The sequence below is a fragment of the Patiria miniata genome, unplaced genomic scaffold, assembly GCF_015706575.1.
Source record: "Patiria miniata isolate m_02_andy unplaced genomic scaffold, ASM1570657v1 HiC_scaffold_5, whole genome shotgun sequence".
In the NCBI taxonomy this organism is placed as follows: domain Eukaryota; kingdom Metazoa; phylum Echinodermata; class Asteroidea; order Valvatida; family Asterinidae; genus Patiria; species Patiria miniata.
Genome location: NW_024037072.1, coordinates 4,332,991 through 4,353,560, shown reverse-complemented (window position 1 = coordinate 4,353,560; position 20,570 = coordinate 4,332,991). Strand labels below are relative to the sequence as shown.

Genomic DNA, 20,570 nt, shown 5'->3' with positions numbered 1-20,570 from the left:
CAACGATTGGCGTTTACGAGGGGAAAACGTGACACTTTACTCGTCCATGTTAGCATCTTAGGGCATTATTTTGTGCAATCAACGGGTTTCGGGGATTTCATGTCATGTCTGTAGTGAAGATGTGGAATAGCGTGATTCGCGTCGAGGTGAAGATGTTGGCGTTTCATAACATTTTGGGATTTAGGTTGTCGTTTGAAATCCCAGCCTCGAAGATTGTTAAAAAGTCGTCATTCCAGTAACACTTTTTTTTCCCAAAACGTTCTTCAAACACGTGTGCGTTATTAGGATCACCATGTAAAAATATCTGAGGCTGGCGCGACATCTAAGTTCAAAATGCTCGCCCGTATGACGTATCCGTATTGCGTATGACGTCATCGCTTTGTGCGTTCTTCTTACACGTGATGCGGGAAAGTGCTCCTAGTGGAAGCCGCCTGATACGGGAGCATTACGTATATACATTTGAGCCATTTACAGCAAATTATTTAGTGCCAAAATGGTACTTCTGAAACCTCATCATTCTTAATTTCACGACGCATGGGGTGAATATAATAGTGGTTTCTAAATCATTTTGTGACATCACATGATGTTGTAACTGGTTAATGCATTATAATAGGCCTATGTACGAAAAACATGGCAAGCGAGGCGTAACGTTATACTTACGTAGTACTAGACCACGTGCCAGCCTGGGCTTTTTTACAGGCAGGGTTTATGGCCCTATGAAGTGCTCGTAATTGTACGTCATTGTTTAAAAAACTAAATGTTTCAATAGCCCAGAAAGTATTGGTTAAATTAAACAGTTTTTCTGAAGTTAAAAAAAGGAATTGATTCCATTCTCAATCTTGAAGATAGAAACTCAAAAACAGCAGTGAAGCAAAGTTGTAGTAATGAAGGCACTTTTATGGCCATGAAACCTGCCGTGTAAAAAAAAAACAATTCCAGGCTGGTGTTGAACTAAATAAACTATGTGGCATATTTTCTGTTCATTTCCTGATCTGGTGCCACATACCGGATACGTGTACGTAGCTAGCTGCACGATGCCCAAACTGAATTTTGAATGCCTCATCACGTATTACACGTCTTGTTATGCCATACGGATGTACGGACATGTAACGTTTTTCGCGGTTGCCAAAACTCTCTAATAACTGCGTTGATTACATTGATGAATGAGTGATTTAGATCACCCCGACGCAAATTCCATCTTATGAATCTTTAGTAATGATCTCACACAGTGAATAATATTCAGTTTATGCGGCGTCAGTCTTTTGTTGAAAGTTCTGATTTCTCGTGAACCAGACACTTGCAATAGCAAATGAACAACATAAAACATGAAAGTGAAATTTCAGCGAAATCAGGCCGAATATACACCATTAATTGAGCTACACAACGGTCCAAACTTAAGTCATAATAAGCACGGACAGAAGAGACCATGTTGACCTGGCAAGAGTTAGTTGAGAATAACACTATTTGTAAGCTTCATTTTTCTTTCTTGAAGAGTCATCTCTGGATATAACACTGAATGTCGTCCTATGCAGTATGCGTGTTGCACGAAGACTTGGGTCTCAAACGTGCTTGTGCTACAGTGCACTCAGATCTTGGGTTACTGTCGGCTCGATGAAGACAGGACTTCAACACAGATTTGAAAAGGAAGCCTAAAAGAGCGTGAACTATCAGCAGGAGAGGGAAAACAAAACGTGCGTACACGGTCAAAGTGACGTGGGGCTCTCTGGCATGATGCTAGCAACAAAAACATCCCAAGCTACAGTTCGATGGCCGAGTAAGATTAGATAAAAGCAAAAAAATCGCATGTCGGTTCGTGACTTCTTATCCATTAAGCCACAGAGCTCAACGTCCATTTCGGTTTCTTCTTAAAGGAATTTGTGTCTCATTATCGACATCACGGTTTCTCTCCGTCTAAAAACAAAACAATTGCCACACATCCTCTGCAGCACTCGGATTGCTAGATAGCTGGGGAGTGTTGCCCTGGAAACAGGCAGAGAGACGACAATCCAGGGAGGGTAATTTTTTTGCGAATTCCGGCTCCTGGGCTTCAGTGCTGCGAACCCCCCCCCCCCCCCCCCCCGCACACACAAGATATTATCTGCCTTGCATTAGGCCTATCAGAGACCTTGTGTAAACAATATTTTCCTGCTTTTTCGTGTTTCTCTTCAATATTTGGGAGACATTTCTTTTCTAAATCAATTCTACTGCAGAGGTTCAGCGCATGTTATCTGTACCGTCGAGGTAATTTGGTTATGTTTTCCAGTGTTACCGCACAACCAGTGCTGGAGGGGTCCCCCAAAGAGTGGGTCCCAACAATTACGGCGCGGGGTTCGGGGCCTTTTTTGGATTCTAGATGCTTTGTTGTGCAATATGAGGCAATTTCTGAACACTTTAACCAAATCTTGTTGAGGAAAAGATGGTGGTGTACACAGTGCCTGCCTTTATTGCGAGGCCATTTAAAAAATATAAAATTAGGGGATTTTTTTGGGGGTGGGGGGGGGGGGGGGGGGGTTGGGGGTTGGGGTTGGTTTGAAGAAGCTAGCCCCCGTTGCTCACCCCCTCCGACTGGATCCGCCCGTGGCACTCCCCAGTTTGTGAAATGTTTCCACCTTCGGAATATAATTATGGCCCCCTATATAAAGTTACCCAAACCGTTTCCACCCCATCGGGTTCTTCCCCGGTTGGAAACCCACCATGTGCACACTCCAGAAGTAAGACCCCCTACACAGCCCCCCCCCCCCCCCCCGCCAATTATTGTTTCCTACCCCCATTGGCTCCCTCCCAGGTGGTAGACTTTGTTAAACTACTTAAACTTTTTTTTTTTAAGAGTTAATGACTCCGCAGGACTGTATGTGGTTTCCAATTATTGCATTACTGTCGGGTTTCTGAATATGAAGGATTCGAATTTTGTCAGTTAAGGTTAGTATAATCACCCTGGAAAACGAAAAAAAAGGGAAAAAGGAATAAGGGGTGCCAAGCCATATTGGTATTAATTTGATGGGGGGTTGGGGTTGGCAAATACTCCCCTGCTCACGCTCGGAAAAATGATAAAATGAGAATACATTGTATAATGAAAAAAATAAGGAATTTTTGGGGAAAATTTGCTTTGCACCCCCCCCCCCTGGAAAAAAATTCTGGCGACGCCCATGAATTCACGCGCTGTGTACAAAATGATAATGCGGGCAGTCTTTCATTTTTTTGTGACTGCCTACCAGTTTCATGTATTTTTACCGTTAAATTGTGTTCGCTAGGAAACGCACATGAAATTGAATGCTGGTTCGTAAGCGATTTCGTTAACTTGACCTCATCACTACGCAGATATGGGAAACCTCATTTATACACCGTGTATAACTCGGCGCTTTATTTAAGAGGTCAGAAAGAAATTGTGTATGGATTAACCAACTATCTAGTACAGCAGTACGCACTGCAATACAGTTCATTCGCGTGAAACCTTTAAAGAAAGTGTCAAAGAAACCTCAGTATTATCTCCACCTTGTATTTATTAATATAGCAACGATTTGCAGTGATATTAAATAGGTATCCAATCCATATATAAATTTTAATGTTGTCGGTAGTACACCGCAAGAGCATTTACAATTCTCGTGCCTCAAAAGGCAAACAGTATAACATCAATCAGTTTGAAATTACGGGTATACGTGCTTTATATCTCGACTAATATCAAATGTTATTCTTAGACAGAAGCATGCACTTACTGACAGATGGTAATAGAAATCTCGTTTTGCGGGCTTGTATCTAAAAGTAAAATGTAATGCTAAGGACTTGACATCCAAGAACACTTTAAGGTTTCTTGCACTTTCTCTTTATCTGTTAACAGGTATTTCAATCCCATTGCAATAGAGGGGATGTTTAAAACATGACACCACTCAAGACACATTCGCTGCATTATGTAGGGCCGCTTAACATGGTTTTTCCATGGCCATGCATCCAATGTTATGCAGAACCCTCGCGTAAATTGGTATGAAAACAGGACAAGGCACGAATTGGAACAACGAGGCCAAGCGAGAGATGGGACGCAGTATGGTCTTATTTTGTAAGTATGACTTGCCCGAGTTTTTTCCCCACAAGTATACCATCCGAGTAAAAGATGTGGAACTGGTACTGAAAAGAATCATGTTTCAAGTCTGTACCAGGTGGCATAAAAAAAAAGTTTAGGGAAAAAAGGTCCCAGTCTGGACAAAGCTGGATCAAGTCCGAGTAAATGACAACAATGTCGGGAAAGGTTCAAGTCAATCTACCCAGGCAGTATCTGACATTATTTGTTGGCCTGAATATTTCTTCCTAGTAAAATGCAAATGACTCTGTTGGTTCCTCTGTTTTTGCTAAACAAAATCTTTGCACTGAAATGTTTCATAAACCGTGCTACACGATCGTGGATTAACGATCTGCACATTAAAACCAAGTGAATCTGTGCATTGGTTACGCTTGGACATTATAAAGAAGTGCCTTATATATAGAGAAAAGAAAATGCATACCCACTAACTTCAATACAACGAATGATTATATTAAATGAAACCAGAGGATTACTGGGCCACGGTTCATCCATAAAATGGTGTCGCATCCAGTGGTCTCTACTGCATCCATCACATTCAAGATGTATCCGGTAGTAATATGAAATTATAGGCATCGTGACTGATGCGCTCGTAATACTGACAGGATATTCACTTTGGGCGATCACTTTTAAGATAAAAAGGGTTTAAAGGTAAATTCAGAATCCGCTTCCTCTGCATGGGGACAGGCCTCGTTGTCCCATAAAAAAAAAAATCTGATGTTTTTGACATCCACTAAATAATGGATTTTTTTTAAAAACACTTAAGTTTTAAAAGCTGTTAATGGGCAGCACGGAAAGAAAGAACTACATGTTCATGTACTTCGATGCCAATTTAATTGCGTAAAAAGTTTTTAAGAAAAGTGTCTTTACTTTCTGAACAAAATTTGAAATGAGTTGTCCAAAACTCATTTAATTTTTTTGTTTACACGTTTTCAATTGCTATTTCACCGAGGCTGCAATGGTGAATTTTATGCAGAGTACTGCATTCACTCCTTAATTTAGAAACATGTTCCACAAATTTCACTGAAAACTGAAAATGTCAAACCTAATTAAAAATAATCTTAATGTCCAGAGAGACCCATTTTGGAGTTCAACAGATTCAATGGGTCATTTTTAGTCAGGGTCATAAGTATAAGCGAGAGAAGTGTATATATTTTTTTTGCTGTACAACTGCAATCTTACATTGTTAGGCTTAATTTTTGTGGAATAACAAAACCCCAATTAAAATGCATTGTTTTTACAACAAAGAAAAAGTAGACTTGCGCAAGGCCAACTTACCTACTACATTGCATCACACACAGCATTTGCACTGGAAAGAAAAACGAATTCATCTTGCACTGTGTATACTTACTTTTTAAAGTTTAAATATTGCATGCATTTCTGAATATATGTGCACCTATTATAATGTATATATGTACAATACTGTACACATTATTTGTTGAGGGATTACCTACATTTACGACTGAATAGTCCAGCGGCATATCCTTATAAATTCCTGTCTTAAAAATCTTTCAAATTCTGTGATATTTTCATTATATCCCTATCAGTTTAATACAACAAGCATGCTTTACTTCCAATAAGACAACTTTGGCAAATTACAAAGGGTCTTGTCTGAGAAATAGTCTGGTTCATGTTTCAATCATCCAAAGATCCAGTTAGTGATAAATGGAGCCATACGGGGAACCATACAAAGATGGCTGCTGCCATACACAAATGGCCTTCGCCAAGTACAAAATTATTTAATAAATTATCCACGCAGTAAATTATCTTGCATTTTCAATAGATCAGTGGCATTGTAATATAAATCAAGTGTACAAAAAAGGCATGTCATGATATCCTTAATCTAATGTTAGCATAATTCCTTCATCTTGATTTCATTTCATTGTGAATTATTTTCGAATCCTACATTGCATTAGTTGTCTGACAGCATATATAAATCAACAAAAAGATGAACAAATGTCGTCCATCTATATGTAAAGGCCGGTAATTTTTATGTAATAATCTGGACACAGTGACCAATGAATTGACAGGTACAATGTACAAATTGAGAAGGCAGAAATGTAGCGATCAATCAAAACTGTTGTGTGGCACTTTCTCACACATCCTGTTAACTACTAACTCAAGAAGCCCTCTTGATAAAAGAGAAGACAGCACTAGTTCTCCAATGTCCTGAAATTTGTTGCAAGAAATCATCATGGGAAACTCATTTTTCTGCAAGAGGGGCCATGGCAATGGCTGGGTTTCTGTGATTACGACTCAAGAAATCATGAAGCTTACAAAAAATTGAATACTTCAAAAAATATTTTTTAAACCTCTTTAGCCGCGTTCACATTGGACTTACTTTTGCAAAAAGTTACCACGAGTGATTGTTAAGATTCCTTTGCAATAATCCTTCGGATTAATTTTGGGCCACGGAAAGTATTTCATTAAGTACATTAAGTAAAACTAGCAATGTACATGTGATTCTTCCGCGACCCAGTTGGCCCTGTAAAACTTACCGCTACGGACCGTAAAAATTAAAATTGACAGTCGATACTGGACTTAATTTGGTTAGGTTGAAAAAAGTCTCTCTTAATGTTACCAAAAAAAGTGCAATGTGAACACAGCTTTTGATAGAGTTGGAAAGGTGGAAAAAGAAACAGGGCAAATTTCCGAGGAGCTGGTCAGAAGTAAATTGTGCTCAGCATATTTATGTCCTGAGAAAAAAACATCAGCTAAGAACCAATCAAAAAAAGAATACATCCAATGACATTTTAGCTGATATTAGCTGCTTTTGCTCGGTAAATATTTTCTGTGAGTAGAAAGTTCTATGCTTAATTTTAAATTTTGGTTCTTGGTAACTCCGTAAAATTGGCCACAGGGCATGAAAGAAGGTTTTAAACCTAACCACTGGCAAGCCTCCTGCAAGAAGACCCTACAAGCCTCCTGCAAAAAGACCCTGAATAGCCAACAAATGTCATCAAGCATTATTTGCAATTTATTCTGAGGACTATTGACTCTACTAATTTTAGTGTCATTATATAAACATCTGCCACACTTGGTTGTCCCCTTCCTCCCCATCCACATTCCTGCTGTCGCCTCGCTCCCAGATGGGATGGGTGGAACCGGCTGTAGCCAGTTCTATCCGGTTGCTACTGGCTGCATCCTGTTTCTTGCATTCCCCTGAACAATCGGTATCTTGAGAATCAAGGGATGTTGGAGGTTCATCAAGGCTACAAGAGTGCCCAGATGGGATGGGCAGGGCATCCCCACAACCATCAACAGTTGAAGCCTGGTCTGTCATTTGTTTTGGTTCCCAGACTGGTTTGTCAACTGTGGCTCTGACGCTCAGTTTATCAATAGATGACAAGTTGCTGTCAACAGCTCTGGCCTCGGGACTTGGGGTGCTGCCACTTTGGCGTACCTCCCAAGGTGACTCCGTGTCTAACTGTTTCACCTCTCCCTGCCTCAGGGATGAGATGCTCATTAGTGTCTTGGGCTGCAAGCTCTTGCCCTGTCCGCTGTCAACAAGAGAATCCGTGCTTGAATCCTTATCAACCGACCTATCCTTTGCTGCTTTAGGCTTGGAATCCACCACACTAGAAACTGAGGTGTTATTCAAAGAAGAGCCCTCATCTTTGATTCCTTGGAGAGGTGTTTCATCAGTTGAGGAAGGCTCTGCTACAGTTACTTCAGGCTCTGAGGACGTTCCAGAGGCAGATGGTAGAGCAGTTTTGTTTTGAAATGCACCAGATTCAGAAGCAGCAGCACCTTTTTTATTCACCGCTGAACAAGGTTCAGGTTTGTCTGTACGAGACACACTGGAAGTTAGTTTTGCAGATCCTGGTTCAGATTTGACATTTATTGACGTTTTACCAGCCCTTTCTTGCCTCAATACCTCCTCCGGTGTTGCTTTTCTGGATAGGTATAATTCTATATTTAAGCTTGACGGCTTACTACTGGCAGCCAGGCAAGATTGTTTAGGAAAAGCACTTTTAAAAGAAGGCTCTCCAGATCTCTCCGAAGATTTTCTGGGCTTGGATTTAGCAAGGAGGGGTCCTTCCAGCCAAACAGGTTTGGCAGGAGTTGATGTTGGCTTCTCAGGAGCTGCAACATTTCCTGCAGATCTATTGCTGTCTGCTCGACTTGGTGTTGCAGAGCCAGAGGATGAAGTCCTAGCTTTTGAGACCTCAGACTTTGCTTTGCTGACATGCTCTGCCGATACTGCCCGTTGGGACTCCAAGTGAGTCAGGAGACTCTGAATGGCAGGAGCGTAAGGGTCACTGGAGGCACGGACTGCCCTGACCGAATCCTCACTCTCTCTGGAAAGTTCACCTCCCAAACTATTCTTGGAAGCACTCTTTGGTTCATCTGGAGTCTTCCCATAGTAAGCAGAGAGAAGATTGCTTCTGCTCATTTGAGAGTCACTGCTCTTTGTAGCACTTGATGACGATGCTCTTTGAGGATACTGTACATACGTATTGGGGACAGTTCTCTTTTTCTGTTGAGATTTCCTCTCCCAGGGTGACTTCAGGGCCTCTTTCTCCTCCCCCTGGCTAGCTTGACTATCCTCATCAGGTGACAGGGTCTTCCGTTTGATCCTCTCAAACTCGGACTCCAGCTCTTGGGAGAGATCCAGGAGCCCTCCTACCGGAAGCTCCCCTCCTAGCACGGAGGAGGTCTTGGATGCCAATGAACCAACCTTGCCAATGCGGGCATATTCCTTGCTGGACTTGTGCTCCCTGGCGGCAAGCTTCTTGCGGCGAGACTTGCTGGAGGCGGTGCTGCCGCTGGTCCGGCTGCTGGTGTGGGAGTCTGTCTTGATGCGGTACTCGGGTAAATCTCGGAGCTGATTCAGGCTTGACTGGGCATCAGTCTGAGTGGCATCAGTGTCTGTGGACAGACGGAATACACAACAAACTTGAAACCATTTCTTAGCTGGAAAAAAGGTTGAAGGTTAACAAAACATAAACGCTGTGGATCGTTTACAGTGATAAAAAAGAAATCTGGGCCCAATTCATGGAGCAGCTAAGCAAAACATACTGCTTATAAAAAAATCCAAGTGTTACACGGGAATCAGTTGACAAGCAGTCACAAATGGTATCATTGCATCGCACTTTGGCCAGTAACTTGTTTAAGGACATCCTTTCTTTAAGCAGCTCCATAAGTTATGCCCATGGAAGAGTGATTCAACAAAAAAACAGTAGTTTTAATATTTCATTCCCATATGAACACAGTTTAACTGCAATTCACAATAAAAATTTCAAGTAAATATTATTTTTCAACAACAAACAACAAAAAATTCTACGAATATCTTCATTCGATGAGGAAGTTACAATAAGGGAATAAATATGTGCTTGGCCAGTTTTTAACAAGTACATTTAAAACCGGATAGAGGCCCAGAAGTAGATCATGGCCTGAGACGAAGGCGAGGATCTTTATCGGCAACCAGGTCCCTAGTTGGTTTAATACCGACCTAGCATATTTATTCCCATTCATAAATACCATTCAGTCAAAAAGTCAAAACAAGTCCAAAATGCACAGATTTCCAACGATTTTGTTCAACAATTTTACTTCACGTTTTGTGAAACACCACTCCTGCCATATCTATGGCATTTGCCTCTTGTGGGTAATGCTAAAAATCTCCTTATTTGGAAACTGGCGCACTCAAGGCGCGTACTGCACGATTTGGCGCAGAAAGCAGCGGTGTTTTAATGGTGGTTGAAAACCACCCATGTGTTGGGCTCTGGACCAACAGAAATGAGTAAACTGTCTCAGGTATCTGTGAATATAGATTAATGCCGAGCATTGCATCCACCTTAAACGAAAGGCGACACCACATGTTGGGCATCCTTCTACTTGGGCTACAATGTGCCCTATTTTTATGCAAATGTTGCATAAATACATTTTGAAGTTTGAAATAAATTGGCAACACCTTTTTTTTTTACTTAAAGTCACATGCAAGATGAAAATTACCCTTTGTTTATTATTAAAACACACATGAACATTTCGTAATGTTTAAGTCTTTGAGTTTGAAATAAACCTGTACCATTCTTTAAATATTTTCTTCTTGTGTCCGGCCAACCAGGCAGAGTTTCTGATTCCTATAGTGAATTTTCTTTTCTGTTTACTTCCTCAGATTACTCAAAAAGTTTAAGAGGAAGAGCAGTTTAGAGCAAAAACCTTTTTTTCCTCCAAATGACCCCTTTCTACTTAGTATGTCAAAAACATTTTTCCTTAATAAAATGTAGGAAGTTATTTAGGATTTCAACATTAAAATGACTGGGATAAGAAATGACAGACTCTGAATGCTGAACCTTAACTTGGGAAATCTGTGACTTGGGAAATCTGTGATTAATGTAAATGAGGGACATCGATAGTGGCCACCAAATGTATGGCCTTTCTGAGTCGAGTGCTTTATTATTGGCAAACTCTTCCTGCCTTTACATGCCATGATGTTATACAATTCTTGCTCATTGGCCTGGTTTCATAAAGCTTCAATTCAGAAATCATTGCATTAAACAATGATGAGCTTAGCAAAAATCGACCGATGAACAAGTCACATTGAAGAAAACATACAGGTACGTGCGTTTGTGAATGGTGTAAATCGAGGACACACACGTGCAACATCATCGATGAATCGAGGACAGGAACCAAATCGAGGACGACCTTGATTAGAAAACGTGTACAAATACAATGAGAGCTGTTGCAAAAAAGTTAGTGTACAAACAAAGGAAAAGGGAAGAGGAACAAAAGAAGATCCTCGATTTACACCATAAACAAACGTGTGTGTACATTTACAGGCTGTCCCACAATATGCTAACCCACAAACAAAGGGGTAATATGAACAAACTATGACCACAATTATGGTTTGATCAAAAACTACCGGCAGTAAACTTTCCATTAATATCTTAGATGCATACGTCTGGTCATGCTTCACCGAGTTCCATTGTTTTGAAGGCATGTCAAAGGTGTGTCCTGCTTGGGGGGACATCTCCCCCCCCCCTCCCTCCCCCCCCCCCTCCCCCCCAGAACATTTTGAAATGTATTGCTTTCTCTTGTATTATAATGCAATTTGAGAATCAATTTAGGAATTTGACCACTCCATGTATTATTTTTGGCCTCATTTTACTAGTATCATAACATAAATCAGCGACTGAACGCAAACAACCCCCCCCCCCTTAGATCCACTACTGACTTTGCTTTCTTTTCAACAGAAGCACCATTCACATGAGGGAACTTGAACATCCCAACACATCCCTTACTTGGCTCATATACCCAACGCTTGTTTACTGCCAGGAGTCCGAGTCTGAATAGCGGTGTTTGTGAAATTGGTTCACATCGTTTCTAGAGTGCTCTGTTATTGACTGATTTTGCACTCTTCGAGTGAGCAGTGACCTCTCGTCCCAATGAATGTGATTTCAAACGTCAATTAGAAAAACTCTCAACAGACGGGGGAGGGGGGGGGGTCAATACTTAATTGCCAGGAAAAATTACAACGTGAAAAATTGCCAGTGAAAAAAATAGTGCTGATATGAAGTTATCATTTGCAATTTTGTATTTTTGGAAATATTTACAGTTAATGGCTCATCTGATGATAAATAAAAAGTGTTTTGTCTCATTGGCCTTACAGTACAGAAATAATACAGTCTCAATACACATTCCAATATCCACAATTTCAGTATATTATTTGATACGTCTCAAAAATTGGCATAAACATGCCAAAATATAACCTTCTTTTGGCAAGTATGGACAAGTAAACACACCATACATCCAAATATATTTAGATTTGATTCCAAAATGCTCAATCTCCTTAGATTAAAAAAAAAAATTAATAAGTAACTTTACAGAGAAAGGATCTTTATTCTCACAGGGAGAAGTTTCTCTCAAAACAAATTCATTTATTCGTGAAATCAAATCAGGGAAAAGGCAGGCTTATTCCCTGCGAGGGAGAGAGACCAAGGATTAAAGGGGTATTTTTAGATGACTGTATTTATACAGAAACACTGCTAAACCAAGAAAAAAACACCAAAAAACACCCCCAAAAAATAAAAAAATTTCAAGTACATGTGGCATATTGTCATGTGCACCGTGACATGTGTTTAAAGGGGCCGTGCGATGAATTTTTCTTAGGAACACATTTTCTGCAACTTTCTACTCCTCTTAAAACAATTTGACATCCCTTTTTGGTTAATTTTATTGAAAACTACACATCTTTAAACATTTCAAATTGTCCATGCTTTTCCGGACAACTGAGGGCGCTGTTGCTGTGATGTCATTTCAGGAAGACACTGTTCAGTTTAGGGTTTTCTATTCAAATTGTGAACCCAAAAGATGCTCATTGAAAACATTTGTGAGCGAGGTTTGCTCGTTGGCTTACTGCGATGCACTGACACAACAACGTATCAACAGTTTACGACAGCGAAATATTCCAAATTCTAGCAACTTCGCGGCCCGGGATAACATCACAGTTTTGCTAAGGAATATGAAAATCATAAGCATAAACAAAAAAAGGCCCAAATCTCCTTGAAAAAAAGCAAAACAAAAATTGAAAATAAGGTTAAATGGGACACAAAGGTGCATTTGCAAGGACTGCATTAAAGCATTGACATTGCATGGCCCGTTTCTACTTTGCACATATGCAATGTGGATCATCTCTTGCTCCCTGTGGTGGCATGGAATGGATGACTTTTGTGGTGTTCAACATGATCTTCAACAAATTCAAATTGTTTTCTATTAATACATTTCTAGCTTGTCCGTTTTATTCCAATTTAGAAAGCTCCTGTTTTCCTTTTTTGTTTTGGACGTCTGTAACCCTCTCAAATAGTTCTGTTTAGCAGACTGGCTCCCGGTGCCATACATTATCAATACTGATTGTGGGGTGGCACCCAACCTACCCAGTGAGAACAGACATATTGACTGGCAGCTAGTACATGTAATTCAAAGTTTATAAAGTAATAATTCAATAAATATACATTAGCCAATCTTTTTTGTTTTGTGGTCTATGTCTCATTCAAAAGTGAATAACAGTATTTACTAGAAAAATAGCAATTTAGGAATCTATTTTGGGAGATAGAACTCAAAAATAGCACAGGAAACGCAATTGTAAGCCTGCTATGTTTTCAATGGGATGAGGGACTTGGAAATTGGATTGAATTTATAGAGACATTTTCTCCATTCATCCATTCTCTCCGTTCGTGCCATTTTGCGTGACTTTTCAGACTCGCGAAGTCCGGAACCTAATTTCATGGCTTTGCTTTCCAATATTCCGCAAAACAGATAGTGTATCACTTGGATTAGCAAGGAACTGCAGTGTTTCGTGCAAAAATTATCGTGGACTGAAGAAGTATCGAGCACAAAACAGTACAAGAATGAAACAAAAATTAGAAAGGACATGACAACAATGAAATGTCTAGGCAGACTAAAAACAAATGCACATTTAAACTGGAGAAATAAGTGGACAGTAAAAAAAAGAACACTGAGTAGATATTTTATTTTTGAGGGAAGTAAAATGTTCCTTTTTGCAAATGTTGACTGACGATATATACACCTACAGTAATGAATGCATTACGGGACCTCAGAACCAAAGCAACAAAAGGCCCCCGACCCCTGACCTTAACTCTGCCACCTGCTTTTGGTCCGAGACCCAATTGCTCAACTTCCTCAGTTGATGCGATCCTAGCCCTGAATCGATATCTAGCGTCAGTGAAGTCACATCAACGGACAGGAAATGCCCCACAATGGGCAGGTGCCATTTGTGTCACATTGGAGGCACAATTCCGCACCTGTGCAAGCTGGTTTATTCAAATACATGTATAATGATGACATCTGATGGAAAAACACAGACGAGAAGAAGAAACACATACACCCACGCCACAAATTCAGTTTCTCTAAAAGAAAAAAATAAAGCAGCTAATTCTAGTTAAGTTGGTGGTCCAAATCAAGAGTGCACAAAATTCTATTCAATTGATTCATAAAGGCATGCATCTGGTCAAGGCAATGCGGGCCCAGTCTTGCCCATTCGTTAGTGTTATGGGATTATAATCCAATATGATTGTACTGCCCAGCTCCAGTGGCATATCCTGGGGGGCACATGCTCCCCCCCCCCCATATCCCGGGGGGCACGTGACCCCCCCCCCCCCCCCCCGCAAATTCCCAGTGCTCCCCCCAAAAATATCTGACAAAATATCTGAAATTTGCCACTTGCCAAGGAAGTGTCTTTTTGAGAGAGTATTTTAACGGAAGAGGAATATAGAGTACCGAAGTGAATACATCACACGCACAATTTTTATGTGTGTATAAAAAAGACATTAGCGTGTGATTCAGACCGTACATCAACACGCGCGTACTCCATTCGTTTACACTACACTTCCTGGTTCAAAATGACGTCACACTTTGGTACTCTCTACCCCTCAGGACATGCTGGTGGTCCCCGTTCCCCCCCCCCCCCCCCCCCCGAAAAATCCTGGCTATGCCACTGCCTGGCTCACAAGTGACAGTAAGTCGGTATGTCAGTCAGTGATTTCTATGGCTGCAGAGAGGACACAAAGATGGCCCTATTAGTAAAGGACTAGGCAAAATTGTTATATTTGGATTTTGGGAAAAAGGACCTAAGATTGGATATTCAGAGGACAGAGTGGCCATGGGAAATGGAATAGATACCGATCACATGATTAGGACTTCTCGTTGAATTTCTTTCAAGTAATTTCTATTTCCACTGAGCGACAGTGTACAGTTACATAAACACCAAAAAAACATGTTCTATAAATAAAACGCTGATTAATTATCACGGTTCTAACAACCACTACCTCCCCCCCCCCCCCACCCCATCTCCCGATTCCAAAGCCTTTGATGAGTTTCACTTGCAGTCTAAAAATAGACGCACCGAGCTTCGTTGCTTTCACTGAACGGAAATTGTTTATTTTAATGTCTCTAACGGGCACAGCCCAGCCTTCAGTGTAAAAAGAAAGTAAAGCACGGTCGTGGCTGTGGGAAGACTCTCAACTCCTAATGGCCCAGTAGACTCTGAGCTGGTTTGGTAAAAAGCGGGCTTCCAGGTGTAACGGAAACGGCGAGGCCAGAGTAAAGGCTTCCATCACCCGCGGATGGGTAAATTGACACGGCTTTAACGACCTTGGCGCACAGAAAGTAACACAAAGAGTATCGCTTCAAATCAATCGCGATGAAATTACCGGTATGTTCATTTTTCTGAAAGGATTTTCTGCATTCATGTGGAAAAGAAACCTTTAACATAATTGGATTTTAGAAACTTTGTGCACGAATATTGTACATCACAATTTGTTGACTTTTTCCCTGTCCATACTGAACAAAATCTTGGATTCAGGAGCATCTGTCAAAACATGACATTTTGGTTGTTTTGTGTTAACGGTACTTGATCTGTTTGTATTACTGAATGAGGGACAGGCTGGTTAGCTGAACATGTTTATTCTAATGCTGAAATAATGCCCAAAGCATACACTGGACTACAATACCACAGGCCAACACAAACAGAAGCTAAAATAGCTGATTGAAGAAAGAGTAAAATGCCACCAGGTCCTTTTTAATTAAGACAGGTTCTCCGCCCTTTTTTTGCATGGAACCTGACTTTGTTGAGAAATTATTTCTAAATTAATCAGTACCATACTATAGTGCCCATGTACAAGAGGTGTGTATGTGTCAGCACAAATTGTGGACTAAAGTGAGGCTGTGCAATCATGGGCGTCGCCAGGATTTTTCCAGGGGGGGGGGGGAAGCAAATATTTCCCCAAAATTCGTTTTTCATTATATTCTCAATTTATCATTTTTCCCGAGTGTGAGCAGGGGAGCATTTGCCCTACCCCCCCCCCCCCCATCAAATTAACAGCAATATGGCTTCGCCCCCCCTCGCGACGCCCATGTGTGCAATTGCAGGAGCAGCCGTTTTTCTGCAGATATGCACAATTGAAACAATTCCCATTCTCATCCAAATTTTAAAAAATACATATATAATGAAAGGGACAGAAGTCACGCTCAAGACCATCTTTTGCCCCTACATTTATTCCTCTGATTACCTCAAGAAGCAATGATTTTTTTAAGTTCTTGTAATTTTTTTATTGTTTAAATTTTGTTTTGCCAAGAGAGGAACGATTTCAGCTTGGTTTCCATTCACTCAATTTTAATCCCGGGTCTATAGTTCCCTGTTCCTATCCTCACATGTATTATCTGCTCAGCATTTAAAAAAGCCACTTGATCGACTCCACTGACGTAAGTGCCAGCCTAGTGCTTTCTATGACCATTTAAAGTAGTCCAATATTTCTAGAATTACTCAATTGTTCACACTACCGATCACATAAATGCTCGATTTTGAATTTCCAATTTGACCAAGTCAGATGTATAGCCCTATGAAGTAATATTCATCTCATCTATGATTTTTTCTTCACCCTCTACTATATTTTATAACAGGGAAAGAAAACATTCTCAAGTTGTAAATGACATAGACTTTGACTTTCCATATAAACACCTTTTTAAATTTAAACTGCAATTGTGTGCATTGCTTTTGGATATCTTTTTCCCCTTATTTTTAGCACAGGTCTTAATAATAACAAAAAAGTTATTCTGATATTTTTTGGACTTTTATCCCATAACTTTTATCATTTGTACTACAGGGCGAGTCAAAAAAGCGGAACCCAAACCCCCAAAAATATCTTTTCATATTTTAAAAATATGTAGCATCAAAAATAAAATAATGACGGGAAAACCAATTTCATTAGCTACTTTTAGATGAAAAAATTACTGAAATTGCTCAATCCTTTCAAAGAATATCACCATTTAAACACAATGACCCTAAATCCTCTTTCGTTCAAAAAACCCCACTTTATTGTGTGTTCTGACTGTTTGGAACAACAAAGAAAATGACACACAATACTTGTTTCGACAACTGTCAACAACTGTAGTACACAATATATTTATTAACAACCCTACGTAAACATTATGATTTATACAATCCCCTTTTATTAAAAGATGGGCCTTTAATTAACCCTTACTCTCTGAGGGTAGTTTACTGCATGTCAGTTGGTTATGCCAATGCCCTCCAGCTGCAGTTTATTGGAGGATACTTTGATGTAGCAGTGAAGGCTCCAATTGGCAGGAGTTGGAGGCCCTGGAGGGTGCCTGATACTGACCAGCTGGGGGCACTTGATTGTTATCAGAGGACTCTCATTGTTCTCTGTGGCATGTATTGGAGTGCCTGTCCAGTTACCCTTGAAATGACATGGCAGATATTGGAGGGCCATGCAAAAAACATAGGAGATTTTCTTGAGGAACATATTGGCATGCGTTGGAGGGTCTAGTAGGGTAAGGGTTAAAAGGACTTTGTAGAACATGTTTAGCCTTTAAACTGAAGTTTTATCGCTTGTGATGCTTGAAGAAAATTGTGACGACAGTTCTTGAGTCACATTTTTGGACGAAAGAGGTTTTAGGGTCATTGTGTTTAATGGTGATATTCTTTGAACGGATTGAGCAATTTCAGTAATGTTTTTCATTTTAAAGTAGCTTATGAAATTGGTTTTCCAGTCATTATTATGTTTAGTGTTACATTTTTTTTAAATATGAAATACACTTACTTTTGGGAAGTTTAGGTTCCGCTATTTTTGACTCTCCTGTACATTGTATTACACTGCGTTTATTCACTGAAAATCAATAAACCATAGAGTGCTCGGACAGTTTCAGGCGCTACAGTGAGTAATAGGCAGGGTGGTTCCGGGCGCTATAGTCACTAAATGGCCAAGTCTTGTAGATTTCTAACTATCATTTTTGTTTCTTAAGTTAGCAACGGTCGTACAAATAAAATAAAACTTGTTCTAATCGAATTGTGGATTTTCTAATTGCTATCCTTTGGTCTTGTCGATTTCTAACTGAAAATTCTTTTTCTTAGAGTAGGGCCAGTCTTACACACAAAAAAGGATTCGATTCTGATAAAATTGTGGATCTTCTAGCATTTAAGTCTTGTAGACTTGTACCTGAAACTGTGACCCCTTTAAGACATCTAGCCTTTGCTGTTACTTAATCACCACAATGCTATAATAAATACACTGTAATCAACACACAAAGGATGCTCATTAATTAGATGGCCTGAGTCTTCTCCTCTCGTTAGTCCTAAATTAGATTTCTTTGATAACATTCCTAATGATGTCTTTTCAGTGTCCAGCCAGGGATTGGGGGAGTTTATTCACACACAAATCAATGTAAGCCCAGTGTTGTATGAAACTAATTGCTATTTGCAAAAATACATTGTATAATAGAGGGATGGGTCACGTTTTTTTCTCCAGCTTTGTCCTTGCATACATGAGTACAATCTGTCCATTGATTCTGGAAACTTCTCTAATTTCTGTCCTTCAGTGCACTTGTCCGCTCTTTAATTAGTTGGGCATATTAATGGACTATTCTGTATTTGAAAAATGTCTTCCTTTGGTGAAAAAATTCTTCATTCGGCCAACAAAATTAGAAGCCATTTTTGAAGTGGAACCAACACACGTTCTTAAACAACAAGCCGCACGTGCATTAGGCCAACAAAAAAAGTCTCCGGTTTCTGGTATGCGCGCGCGCGTCACCGTAGCCATGCGCGTCAGCAAAATGAAAAAGGTTTTTTTTTCAATGAAAGACGATGTCTCAAAACCGCCAAACTCACTGGTTTGACTGGAATCCTGCTGCTGCACAATTTTAACGTGTTTTTGGATGGGGTTATGGTCGAGAATAAGCTTTATGTGGCCTCTCTGGACTCCCATATATTTGCACTAAGTTTAGTCAAGCACCATTTGCAGTCATCAGCTGACATTTGAGGCAAAAAAAATCAGGTACAAAAAAAAAAGCCGCGTCGCCGCACCACTTTTTGGGCAAGCTCTATACCAGAAACCGGCAACTTTTTGTTTTGGCCTTATGTAATTCTATTGGTCAAAGGAGTCAGGAGTGCATACGTACTACCTGAGCACCAGCCTGGTTCCACTTTAAGCATGGTTTCTAATTTACATGTAGGTCGCCGCATTAGTAGACGATCTTGGATCGGGAAGAATTATTTTCAATGCCGATTTAAAAAAAAAAAATTAAACCTCAAAACAAATTTGTTTAGCTGTCAATTGAACACACCGAACACCTTTTCTTTCCTCTGGCCATCACTGCATCTACAAATGAGGCCATGTATCTTAGCTCTCAAATTTGGGGAAAAAAAGGTGTTTTATTGTAAGGGATAGAAATGAAATTCCCTCCTTGTCTCAGTATAGTGCTGTGTGTCAAGATTTTTTTTAAACGATCCAAATCTTTCTGTGACTGTTAACTTTTTAAGTGTTCAAAACAACGGCTAAAGATGCTGACCCTCTGTAATCAAGGGTATTTAATGAGTATTTGTCAAAAATGTGTAGATAGACTTGTTCCAAAATTTACCTGTGAAATAGCATTACACCCTGTTCTTTGACATACTTTCACATTAAAAAAAAAAGAGCTATAATCTAATATTCCAATCACAAACAATCAATAATGCCATTCATTGTGATTACGACTTATTCCATTATCAGATGAACAAAATGTAATAAGATCATGGCCAAACAGCCGCAGACACACACGCGGCAGCGTGCACTGAGACGGCGTTTATTTTCACCTCACGTAGGATGTGAACAGCTGCTCCCCGGCCGTCTGTTTCCCAAACTGTCTCCGCGCACAGTTTGCCCGCTTCAGGTTGTCATGGCAACCGCGCTGAAGGAGCTACGAGAGGCAAATGTTTACAGGGACCACTTGTCTCATTCCAAGCACTAAAATGTGCGTTCTGACGGGTAGGCATTCTTCCCTGCCCGTTTCCACCGAGGCCTTTCTGCGCTAATCACCGCTAATCTAAACAATAGACGCCGTGGTACTCAACATGAGTATTGTTTTTCAAATATCTGCTAAACGTGCTTCGAATTTGGCAGGATGATTTCTGTGGAGAATATTTTGTCTAGACTGATCGAGAAAACAATCAGATCTATGCATAATTTCTGTGGACAAAATCTGAACATTTGGGCTGATCGCAAACTGAATTAAACACAGGGTTATGTCAAACTTCATTCCAAATTTTGACCCAACCCAATAAAATGAAAACAAATGGGAACAATAAACATTTCTGTTTCTGTTCAACCAGGTACAAACACCATCTTCTGGTTGTCGCATATGTCGGTTGGGTCGTGTGCAAGTCCCAAATTAGGTTAAAGGATGGGCTTTTGCGGAGAGATTTGGTACGTTGATGGAATCTCTCCTACTTTTGAATGTACTGACATCCAGTGCACGTCTTGTGCCAAGATCAAGGAGGTTCCATTCTGGGACTGTCTTTGGGTAAAGAGAGTGAAGGTAGCAGTTTTTGCTCACACAGTGTTTGTAGTATAATTATCATGATGTCAAACTGAGTGACATCACAATGAGAAGCAAATTTTGCTCTTTCAACTGAATTTAGAAAATTAATGAGTTAAAAAAAAATCCTTAAGACAAAAGTAAACTACATGATTTTGGTATTGATCAGACC

The 20,570-nt window shown here is 40.1% G+C and overlaps 1 protein-coding gene across 1 annotated transcript in view; it reads right to left on the bottom strand.

The window, feature by feature from the left end:
- Positions 1–3,480: 3,480 nt before the first annotated feature.
- Positions 3,481–20,570, bottom strand: part of LOC119741248 (ankyrin repeat and IBR domain-containing protein 1-like) — a 69,103-nt gene continuing 52,013 nt past the window's right edge. The window contains exon 22 of the mRNA XM_038217001.1: positions 3,481–8,941. Within this exon, the coding sequence (XP_038072929.1) occupies positions 7,086–8,941 (1,856 nt within the window). The 3' untranslated portion in view covers positions 3,481–7,085. The remainder of the gene's footprint in view (positions 8,942–20,570) is intronic.